The sequence below is a fragment of the Armigeres subalbatus genome, chromosome 3 (genome assembly GCF_024139115.2).
Source record: "Armigeres subalbatus isolate Guangzhou_Male chromosome 3, GZ_Asu_2, whole genome shotgun sequence".
NCBI classification, from domain to species: Eukaryota; Metazoa; Arthropoda; class Insecta; order Diptera; family Culicidae; genus Armigeres; species Armigeres subalbatus.
The window spans coordinates 61,781,693-61,793,846 of record NC_085141.1 but is presented as its reverse complement, the minus strand read 5'-3'; the positions used below and the strand labels follow the sequence as shown (position 1 = coordinate 61,793,846).

The window sequence follows — 12,154 nt, the reverse complement described above, 5'->3', positions numbered from 1 at the left end:
CATGCAATTGGCATAATAGTTGTGTAATTACCAATTCCGAAAATAATGCAAAGGATATGGCTCCTTCTTTCGATTCAGGCATTTGCTCGGTTCAAGACAAGGGGAGATATGATCCTTTCTTATCAACGTAAACTACAAGGTGTTCAATAAGTTCGAATACACTTTCAAACAATGTTTAAAAATTGAGATTAAATTATTTCTTTTCCCGGTTCCATTTCATTGAAAGTATTGTTTATAAGGCATGGCAAATGCTGGGTAAAGCGTACCATTGGTACTTCGCGTACCTGAAGGAATGAAATAGACCCCATCTCGCGGTCCTTAGCCTCTTACACAGCAACTCCGATCCCTACCTCCTCGTGGCGCTGACCGGGATACGAGCAACCTTAGGGAAGATCGGGTAGCCAACCCCGGTGGGAACTATGGTGTTTTCGATATGTATGTAGATAAACGTGTGGTGAATTTGAAATTCACCACGGACTTCATTCTATAATCACCTTAAGGTGATTATACAATCAAGCCATGTGGTGAATTTCAAATTCACCACACGGTTTTGTACTCCTATTATGAAAAGTTCAAAACCAGCGTAATATTTTTTGTACAATGCTGAAATTAAAGTCGATTGCTTAGCATGAGTAATCAAACGAACTACAGATGTTGTGATCCCCATGGGCGTTGTTGTTCTCTCAATTCGTGCTCTTGAAAATCACTAGAAAAAGCACGTGGTTTCCAAGATGGCCGATTTGTGGCTTTGTTGTATAACCACCTTAACGTGCGAACGTTTAGAGGTAATCATACCATCTACCAGAGCTGCGGCAACACACACGAGCTGGGAACAGTTTTCATAGTGATGGGCGATATGCAAAGGCGCGTGATCGGGTGGTGGCCGATCAATGAGAGAATGTGCAGATTGAGGATCAAAGGCCGGTTCTTCAACTTCAGCATCATAAACGTCCATAGCCCACACTCCGGAAGCAATGATGATGATAACGACGCATTCTACGCGCAGCTGGAACGTGAGTACGACAGCTTCGCAAGCCACGACGTCAAAATCATCATAGGAGAATTGAACGCTCAGGTGTGCCAAGATGAGGAGTTCAGACCGACTATTGGAAAGTTCAGCGCTCATCGGCTGACGAACGAAAACGGCCTACGACTAATTGATTTCGCCGCCTCCAAGAATATGGCCATTCGCAGCACCTACTTCCAACACAGCCTTCCGTATACGTACATCTGGAGATCACCACTGCAGACAGATTCACAAATCGACCACGTTCTAATTGGTCGACGGCACTTCTCCGACATTATCGACGCCGCGGTACGATCTAGAGCGACTGAAGAGACCTGTCGCCACTGCATACGCACATCTCGAGGCAGCGTTGCCAGAAGAGGGTGAGCTCGATGGGGCCTCTCTTGAGGACTGCTGGAATACAGGTTAAGCAGCCATTAACGACGCAACGGAGAACAACGTCGGGTATGTGGGACGAAGTGGACGGATCGATTGTTTCTAAAAAGAGTGCAGACAAATTCTGGACGAAAAGGACGCAGCGCGGGCGGTCGCGCTGCAGCACGGTACCCGGCAGAACGTGGAACATTATAGACGGAAGCGGATACACCACACCCGCCTTTTTCAAGAGAAGAAACTCCGCCTGGAAGAAGCGGAGTGTGAAAAGATGAAATAGCTGTGCCGCTCTTAAGAAACACGCAAGTTCTATCAGAAGCTCAACGCACCCCGCAAAGGCTTCGTCCCGCGAGGCGAAATGTGCAGGGATAAGGATGGGAGAATCTTGGCGGACAAACGTATGGCGATCGAAAGGTGGAAGCAGCACTACGATGAACATTTAAATACGTGCAGGCAGTGAAAGTCAAGGTAGTGGAGGAGATGACTACGTCAGTTCAGCGGACGATAGAAGCCAACCAGCCCCCACCTTGAGGGAAGTTAAGGATGCCATCCAACAGCTAAAGACTAATAAATCAGCTAGTAAGGATGGTATCGGAGCTGGCCACTTACCTGCACAAACTGATAGTCAGAATATGGGAAACTGAACAGCTACTGGAGGAGTTGAAAGAAGGGGTTATATGCCCCATCTACAAAAAAGGCGACAAGCTGGAGTGTGAGAACTTTCGAGCGATCACCACCCTTTATGCCGTCTACAAAGTGATATCCCAGATCATCTTCCGTCGTCTGTCACCATTAGTGAATGAAATGAATTCGTGGAAGTTATCAAGCCGGTTTCGTTGACGGCCGCTCGACAACGGACCAGATCTTTACTGTACGGCAAATCCTTCAAAAATGCCGTGAGAGCTATGGAAAATTATGGACGAGAACATCTTCCGTGGGAAGCTCACCAGACTGATCAGAGCAACGGTGGATGGTGTGCAAAGCTGTGAGAAGATTTCAAGCGCGTACTCCATTGCGTTTGAATCGCGCCAGGGACTAAGACAAGATGATGGACTTTCTTGCCTGTTGTTCAACATTGCGCTAGAAGGTGTCACAGCCGCAGTACGATTTTCGACAGATCCAGTAAATTGATTTGTTTCGCGGATGACATGGACATTGTCGGCCAAACATTTACAAAGGTGGCAGAACTGTACACCCGCCTGGAACGTGAAGCAACAAAAGTTGGAATGGTGGTGAATGCATCGAAGACAAAGTACATGCTTGTTGGCGGAACCGAGCGAAACAGGGCCCGCCTGGGAAGTAGTGTTACGATAGACGGGGATACCTTCGAGGTGGTCGAGGAATTCGTCTACCTCGGATCCTTGCTAGAGGCAAATAACAATGTTAGTCGTGAAATACGAAGGCGCATCATCTGTGGAAGTTGGGCCTACTACGGGCTCCAGAAGAAACTGCGGTCAAAAAAGATTCATCACCGCACCAAATGTGTCATACACAAGATGCTAATAAGACTGGTAGTCCTCTACGGACATGAAACATAGACGATGCTTGCGGGGGACTTGCAAGCACTCGGAGTATTCGAGAGACGGTGTGCAAGAAAACGGTGTGTGGCGGCGAATAATGAACCACGAGTTCGCCCAGCTCTACGGCAAACCCAGTATCCAGAATGTAGCTAAAGCCGACAGGGTACGATGGGCAGGACATATTGCAAGAATGCCGGACAGCAACTCATCAAAGATGGTGTTCGCTTCCGGTTCGGCAGGTACGAGGCGGCAAGCGAGACGGCGCGGCGTGGAGCACATCGAGCGAAGTGGGCAGATTTATTTTTAATTAGATAAAGAAGGGGGTGGGAGGTTTGCTGCCGCTACGTCGAAAATGTGGCTACTGTTGAAGTCTGACATGTATATGAACATAAACGCGAACCTTACTACGAATAAGTGTGATGTTGTCCAAATGTGGTGCCCAGTGTTGTGCTTAATCATTATCAGACGATCATGATTGCAATTTTCATGTGAAAACTTTTCACGTGAAAACAGTAGGCGAGTTGTCGCCGGCGACAACTTCTCAAATTTTGTACTCAAACGATAATAAACACAGAATTTTCATTCAATCATTAATCTTCACTAATAATAGATAATTGCCAACAGTCCCGTTATATCTTCTATTTGGCGTTATAGCTTCATGCTAGTGAGGAAAAAGAGTTCAAAATGTAACGGTAAATGCATCAAATCAAGATACGATTTTCAAACGATTCTTAATCGCTGGCGATTTTTAATCACTTGAAAATTTAAAAGTAAAATCGCGGGTGAGTTTGATCATTCTCGATTTTTCGAAAATTTGATTTTTCCCAACCCGTGCCAGTAGGTACTACGAAGTGCACCTGAATGGCAATGTGGGCGGTATGGAGACCAAATGGGAGCACGCGCGCAAGAAACACGTTTTACTGCTCCAGATCTGAAGAGGGAAGCTAGGGGGGTCGGATTAGTCATCAACAAGCCTAAAGCGAATTACAACAAGAAAGGACAACGTAAGCCACACACCACGGTGGTAACGAAATCGAGGTTGGGGTTTAATTTGTGTACTTGGGCTCACTGGTGACTGTCGAAAACGATACCAGCAGAGAAATTCGAAGACGGATCGTGGCAGGATCGCTCCGTTATAATAGAGTTCGTTGCTGAACCAAACTGACTATCTGAAAAGGTTCACTAAATCGGATAATGCTCACGAGCATTTGGAGTTTTTGAAAGTTGGGTTGGGTAATAATCGAGCTGCATGGAGGTGACATTTATGTATTGCTGCTTTTATGTTTACGCTGCTGTATGCTGAAGCTTCAGTTTTCGAAGTTTCTGTTAACTTCAGAAAAGTAAAGCTTCGCTTTTAGGATTCATTTTTATGTTCCAATTGGACTAGGTTTATAAACATTGCAGTAGATGAACATAAGAATATTGAGTGAATGAAACATAACGTAACTTATTGATTGAACGTTGTTAGGAACAGTACAAGGAGAACGAATCACGAAAAAAGCCCAAGAAGCCAATCAAGTATAAATTTGCTACCGCTCAGATGAAATATCGGATATCATTGAATAGTCAAAAGCAGAACCATAAGAATCTTACTTGCTTGTAAATAATTTTATTCATTTAGAGTTTTTTCTTTTCAAACGTTTCACGAGTTTACTTGCGAAAGCTTACGGTTATCGGCATTAACTTTGTTTCACATTATTCGTTTTCTTTTCTGATACGCCTGCATAATGTGGCTCTTCTTTCCGTCAATTGGTTTTGCAATGTAATATGTTCTTTATCGCACTGATAAAAATGGTTAATTAATTGCTATTATTCTATCCTAACTGTTTTTTTTCCTTGCATAGTTCAATTTATGTACATTTTTCTTTAACTTGCATTTATTCGCATACTCTTCCTTTTTTTTGACTTCTTTCTATTTTACAATCCAATCTCTTGGCGATCAAAATCAACTTGTGTTTTGCCTTCCGTATTCGTATTCATAAGACTTACTTTTCTCACTTTTTTTTCTTAGTTTTCTCCTTTTTCCTGCAGACTTATTTGATTATATTGAATGAACATCCTAATATTTTGCAGTAATAATAAATTTATTACGTTCTACTTATTATGGTCTGTCTCATTTGGAGAATTAAACTTAAAAGTGACAGTTCGAAAATTTAAAAATCACCCCGTTATAAGAATGGCTGGTGCTACCCAGCAATTCCAATAGGACATCGATGGAAAATGATTCGATATCTGTCAAAAGTAATCTTGCTCTGCGAGCAGGGTTATTCGATAATTATGGAAATGTCACTTCTAAGTTTAATTTCAGTTTAATTATCCAATTGAGACAGAGCCTTAGTTGAGTTTCATTTGCAGCTTTTTTAATAGCAGCACAAATGCACTCGCTTATTAATTTTGTTTCGCCTTAACGGCTACAACAGAATAAGAGTTAAAACTTCCGCGCCCCTTCCGGTGCGTGTTATTAATAGAAGTTGTGACAATTTACTTTTCGATAATAAATATTACATTTTTGTATGTATGTATGTAAATCCTAATTCAAATTATCGTATGGGTTCGACACGACAGCCATAGGGGCTGGACATCACTACGACCACTTTTCTATCGGGTGCATCTGCACCCCCATGAACGATCACCAAAATTAGGCTTAGCAGTTGTTTGTTCTGAATTTGCAACGAAATAATTGCGTTCACACTCCAAGTAAAAGCGGTGATATTCGAAAGTTGAATTTGCGTTGAACGTGATTACTGCTAGGATTAACGACAGAAGTGATTTTTCAGTGCTGTTATGAATGTGTAGTACTTTAAACACTTACTGTTCTTACTTTTTCGTTTGTAAAATCAAACTTTCCTTCTATAAGCTTTCTCTGTAGTTGACGCTCTGCTATCCTTTGAAATTATGTCCTGGATGTTTTTTTTTGTATTTTGATATTTATTTAGTTCTAGTACAGTCTAGTTTTTTTAAGTAGGTTCCTATTAGTAGCATGTAATACCTTCGAGATTTTATATAGAAGCCCCAAACATATTTAAGGAAAAATGGACACGCAATTTGTTTCTAAAGCCACTGTAAAAAAATGAAATAGTTATATTGTTGACAGTATCTTCATACCGTAATGCGACTAAGCTTTAAAACTGAATAATTTCGCATTTATTTTTTTGTTCATTGCTTCTACAGGTCTGTTTCCACAGAAATGTAATGCTGAACTACGGCCCTAAATTGTAGAGAACCTGGTATGAGCTCAATTATTTGATAATAGCTGGCAAATTGCCTAGAAGAACGGTTTGAGCCCTTGGCTGTTCCATCTCTGGTTCACGAAGAGTAAAACTATTAATCGCCAATTCGAATATTTAAAAACGCACACACTAGATAGAAGAAATAATTTTCTTCTACCCGTAATGTATCCTTGTTCAAAATATTTTAGACAATTTAGGCTGATGCTAGCGAAATAATGTTGATTTTTATATACATAACATATAGGGTGATTCGCCAAATGTTGAACAGCTAATTTATTCGCCTATTGTTGAACGCACGTGCATTTCTTATGGGAGTTCAACAATAGGCGACATAATTAGCCGTTCAACATTTAGCGGTTTCTCCTACCAGCTTTATTTTTTCTGACTGAGAATTCCAGTTATAAAAGGACCAGTAAGTCACGTAAAATTCCACTACTTGAAATATGTTTATGGAAAGATAAGATTATTAAAATCATTTCAGTGTCTCATATTTTAATCGACACCGGTTTCTATGCATGCATGCTAGGGCACATGCAAACTCAACACATGGATCTTCATGGAAAAAGCACGACAAATGAAGTTTGTACGTGAAAAAATTTGTTCGTAATTATTAACTGTCACTTGTATTTTCGAATACGATTTTAGTTAGAGAATTAACCTTAGAAAGACCTAAAAATAAACAAATCTCCGTTGTTCGATTTCTGATAACCCAACATGATACTGATTAATTGTTGCCTATTCCAGTTACTCCCATAAATTGGTTAAAATCATCCACAAGGCTTCGTCCAGCTATTTCTTACCGGTTGTTATGCTAAAGAAATTAGAACAGCCTAACACAATAAAGTCACACAAGTATTGGAATTGAGCGGAATAGCACGCTTGATCATGACAGGCGATCCTTTGTAAATTAAAAAATCTCTCAAATTTGAAGAATATGTTCAAAAACCATATTCTTTGATTTTATTTCAATAAATAAAAACGTTCCATTGTAAGTCAATGTTGCGAAATTCGAAAATCACTTCAAATGCCCAACATGAATATTATTCAAAACGTGGATCAATATATTAAACCTCTTATAAGAACCTACTCTTTCTCACTATTTGTTTGACTTCTACTAGTTCTCTGTCCTATTCAAGAATTGTTGCAGTTTAACTTTAGCGTTACGAATCAGTTGCTTGAACTTATCCGTGCCATCGTCCTCTGGTAATTTAGATTTCATTAGTAAACTTTATTTACGACGTTACTACTCGAGTTAAACTTACGTTAATAATAATAATAATAATTATAATAAATTATCTACAATACGGCATAGCGTACTCGAACCACAAGTGCTGGTTACGTACCCCCATCCAAAATAGCCCTAAACGAAATCGCGGGGTATCAGAAAGTGATAAATAAACCTTCCGTAAAGAACAAAAATCGTCAACAAAATAAAAGCACTGATCCTACGGGCGAAATTGAGTTTCAGATGTGCCCAATCTAAGGCAGCCCGGCCGGCATGAACCTGCTAAATATACACACATACCCACAAACAAACGCGCGTCGCAACAACAGCATCTTTATTCGACCTCCTGCTTCTGCAGGTTGATGAGCGCCCCGACGATCACCACGATATCGTCCAACAGTTCCAAGGACCGCACGTCCACGCACGCCATCGGCGACAAAATCATGTGCCCCTGGAAGCTTTCCAACACACTCTCGATGTAACTCTTCAGCTTGAACGTCCGGCTTTTGCTGATCTTCTCGGAAACGATTTCGCCGAAGTTGTCGCCCTCTTCGCTGGTGGGAAGCGTTCGGTCCAGATCAGATTCGCCTCCGCCATTATTGTTCTCGTGATCGTGGTCGTTGCCGTTGGTTAAGCGATCTTCGAAATTGTGGAAATTTTTGCCGGCGATGAGGTTCGTGTTGGTTTTGAACTTGGTGAGAAAGCCGGACTGCGACAGGACGGCGTCATCTTCCGTCTGGATACCGAATCCTCGCGACACGAAACATACGCAGCCATCTAGGGAGGAGGCAACCAGGTATTTGAGTTTGTGGCACTGGTCTCCCTCGCAGTAGGACGTTTCCGATTGCGCTTGTGAGAGGAATTTGACGGCGTTCTGCCGCACTTTCACCACAAGATAGTTGAGGATCAGGTGGATTTTGTTGAAGTGTTGTCGCAGGTAGATGGGAACGTTCAGTTTCATGGTGACATCATCCGGCCACACGATGAAATTCCGCAAACAGTCGGCAATTTTAGGCACACTCGTTCGGAACAGGATGTCCACCTCGCTGTCAGTCAGTCCAAAAACGCTCGCTAACCGAGCATTGTGTTCGTTTAGTTTGATTTTACGCAGGGTCAAGATGATATCCCGTTGGTTCAGATCGAAGGTCTGCGCTAGGGAGTTTACTAGGAAAATGCGATTGCGCCTCAGCCCCAGGAATAGCGTGGGGAATTCATGCACCATCTGAAGTTTCGCTTTCGTCGATGTGTTGTTGTTACACGGTTTGCTGACTATTTTCCGTTTAACTTTCTTTTGACCGTGTTTGTCATTTGGCCCATAGTCGGAATCATCTGTCGTTACAACCATTGCCGTTGTCGTGGCCTTCGCCTTCAACGCGTTGACATCTAACCGCTGCGAAGGATGTGAGACTATCATTTCATTATCTGTACTCTGATCCATTTCCGTTTCCGATTCTGTGGCCGATGTGTCGATTTCGTCCTCACCCTGGGGCGATTGCTGTTCCACCTCGTCGGGAACAGACTCGTCGAGGCGCAGTCGCTTGGCCAGTGGTTCCCGCTGCTGCTGCAGCTCGAGCAGTTGCTGAGGAGTAATTTTCTTTTTCAGGCTAACCTGCTGTATCTGATGTTGGCCGCCTGTTGATTTCTGCCGCTGTTGTGCCGTGGTTTGCTCGAGAAGTGTGGACTCCTGCTCCGATGATGAACTGACGGATCGTGTCTTCACTTTCTCTGGCGGACTACTGTAGTTGTGAAATTTCATAATATCGGCCTAAAATGAAATCAATGGGAACGGGATTAGTCATTGCTGTGAGAAATTTGTGATGCAAACAAAATCGCATCAAATCATGAAGTGATTTACCACTTCAATCTGTGAAACTGTGAGAACAAAGGAAGTGTTGCGGAAGGTTTGTGGTGCCAATTTTGAATCGCGCGAACGGATAATAATAGGTACGGTCATCAATCATTAGTCACTCAAGATTAGAATCTTATCTACTATAATTTAGAGTTGCTCTGAACCAATAGCACTGGCGGAGGTGAGTGTGGTAGATCATGTAAGATAGGATGACATTTTGGGCTAAAAATGTGGGTTAAATACATGTGCTAGAAAGTGCTCTCTAGATAACAAAGGCAATCAACCGCAAATAAAGCACCTTAAAACTGCCGTCACTCTTCATCGAGCGGTTGTCTGCAACCATTGACTCAGCGTCTACAGGTTCTACTTCCGAAGAGTTGCTTCTGATGATGATAAAGTTAAATACGTACTACAAATCTCTTTGCATCACAATCTACTATGGGCGAGCTGATCTCACCAAACACTTACTTCGTGATCACGTAGAAGAACACTATGCTGCCAATTGGGGCGACCTTATCACACAAAATGCGCGTCAAATTAACAAACACCTGTTAGCCTCAACCCCTTCCATCATGAGCTGAACACTACCAAAACAAAATGCACCGCAGTTGGGGCAACCCTTTTGAGATGTGTAGAAATGTAGTAAATACAGAATGCCACACGATCAATTACAACAACTGTATGACTCTGGATTCTGAATCAGCCAACCGAGCAGCAGAGTACGATTATGACGAAACAACTAAACTCGACTCGCAAGCAAAGCTCGATTCTTCTGTTTATGGTATTAACTAGTCCGGTGCCAACCAACCGACGGAATAGCTGAGAAATCAACATCTTACTGCCTGCTCGTTTTCTACTTCCCTTCTTGTATACCTTGTGTATGTAGTTTGCAGACGTCTACCAGCAGTGGGTACATTACGTCTCTTTCTACCCGTAACTGCGAAAGACAGGGTGCGACAACGAAAACCGAAACAATTCTTATGGAATTTATTCAAAAACCCGTTTAAAACGCAAACGAGAATCCAATTTTGAAATCGAACTGTTGAATGTGTTGCATTCGTTAAAAAAAATGGTAATGATAGACATCGATCAGTAATTCAGTTTCAGATTACGATACCATTCACAAAGCGACTCCCACAGTTTCATTCGACTATCTCACGACATTCAAACAATCAAGTCAAACGGGGGAATACAACCTCGGCTCCATAACATGAATCACGCGGCGTTAATGTGAATATTGGAGCTTGCCCCTATCGGCACATATGATTAGGTACTGATTGTCTGTAATGTTTTTTTTCTGTATGTGCTATGTTTTTGTTAAACTACGTAGACCAATAATACAAAACAAGAATATGCTGAAGTTTTCTACTTAGAAATTGCTTGTTCTCTTGGGTCTTCGTGTTAACCTCATGTTGTATAAATACAAAACATATTACCTTGGCTTGTCCCAGTTGTTAGTGATGAGCTTTGTCCAACTTAAAAATCACTTTAATAAAGAAATAATGAAAAAAATTGTCCTAGTTGTTGATGTACCTAATGCTAGCAAAAGTAAAAAAAAACTAATATTTATCCTCAAAACGATCGTACAATCGTTTAATTCCATCTTATTTAGAGTGATACATTTTCATCTTCAATTACCTACTCGACAATCTAATTGGAGATTGGACTACTCATCAGCTCAGTGTCGTATGATAATAATTATTCTCGATCGTAAGATAATAATTATTTTTCCATGATACCATCAAAACTACATTGATTGCAAAAATCAGTTTAAAATTTCAGTAAATTTGATAATGTACGTTAGTTAACAGATTCAGCGCACAGTAAATCGTAATTATAAGTTGTGCAAAAGAGTTTCAGTATTTTGTGTATTATTTCATTGTTTAAAAATAGGGTGCTCATCTTGCCCCATTTGAGATAAATTATTCTAATTAAGCATGGTCAAATATTTCACTGTGAATTTTTTAAATTTCCCTTAAACATTCTTTGATGACATATAAGATGTGTACTTGGTCAAGATTTTCATTAAAAAATGATTGTTTTTAAAAACTTTATTTTCTAGGGCTGATTTCTTATAAGAAAATCCAAGTTTGCACCAACTTTTGCTAATTTATCTGTATTTCAGATTCATTTCATTTTTATAATATTTTTTCAGTGTCGTTCGGGGTTATTTAGAGAGAAAAAGTCATAATAGCAGTAAAATTAAGGGGTGCTACTATTAGAATTCCAACAGCTAATAAATATGTTGCGATCGGGCGTACATTATTTGGTAAATAAACATTGGAAAGCAAATTCCTGCTAAAACAAGCATTTTCTGAGAGAATGACGGTATGTGTCCGACAAAATAAGCTTTCCTCTTTCATCTAATCGTATATTTTTTGAAGGAAAACGTTAACATTCTACGAATAACGGGCTTGGTGGTTATGGCTACCGCTTCTGCCTTATACACAGGAGGCCGTTGGTTCAATCCCAGGCCCGTTCCATTATCCTATTTTTGTATCTTTCTCTATATTTCTTCATGATCTAGCAATCGTTACAACAGGAAATGAACTCCTATAACATCAAGTTAGCTATTCTGGCAGTAACTGCGTGAACAAACCGCTCATTTCCAGCATGCAAGGACCGACCGGAACCACGTAGACTAGTCATACATGGGGGAGAGGGGGCTTCAGAAAATTACTACGATAAGCCATAGGATGAGATGAAGATGGGGGTTTGGGGGCCGAATTGCCGTGGTTTTTATTATTTTCATGTTTGATAACACTAAAGCCTTTCGACAAATAACATTTAAAAATTCACCTTATAGAATTATTTCCTACAGCATTGATATTTGCCGGCAGTGTTGCCACATTTTTATCCGTACCATGACCTCAAAAATCTTTTTCATCTGTACCAAAATCTTCAAAAATCTGTACCAAAATCTGTACCAGA

General features: G+C 41.0%; 1 protein-coding gene across 6 annotated transcripts in view; it reads right to left on the bottom strand.

The window, feature by feature from the left end:
• Positions 1 to 7,356: 7,356 nt before the first annotated feature.
• Positions 7,357 to 12,154, bottom strand: part of LOC134223879 (uncharacterized) — a 40,182-nt gene continuing 35,384 nt past the window's right edge. For 4 of the 6 annotated variants that reach the window (XM_062703107.1, XM_062703103.1, XM_062703104.1 and 1 more), the window contains one exon: positions 7,357 to 9,139. In XM_062703107.1, the coding sequence (XP_062559091.1) occupies positions 7,709 to 9,130 (1,422 nt within the window). In that variant the 5' untranslated portion in view covers positions 9,131 to 9,139 and the 3' untranslated portion in view covers positions 7,357 to 7,708. Of the gene's footprint in view, positions 9,140 to 9,521; positions 9,626 to 9,691; positions 9,929 to 12,154 lie in introns of those variants that run through there. The other 2 variants (XM_062703108.1, XM_062703102.1) reach the window with 2 other exon arrangements.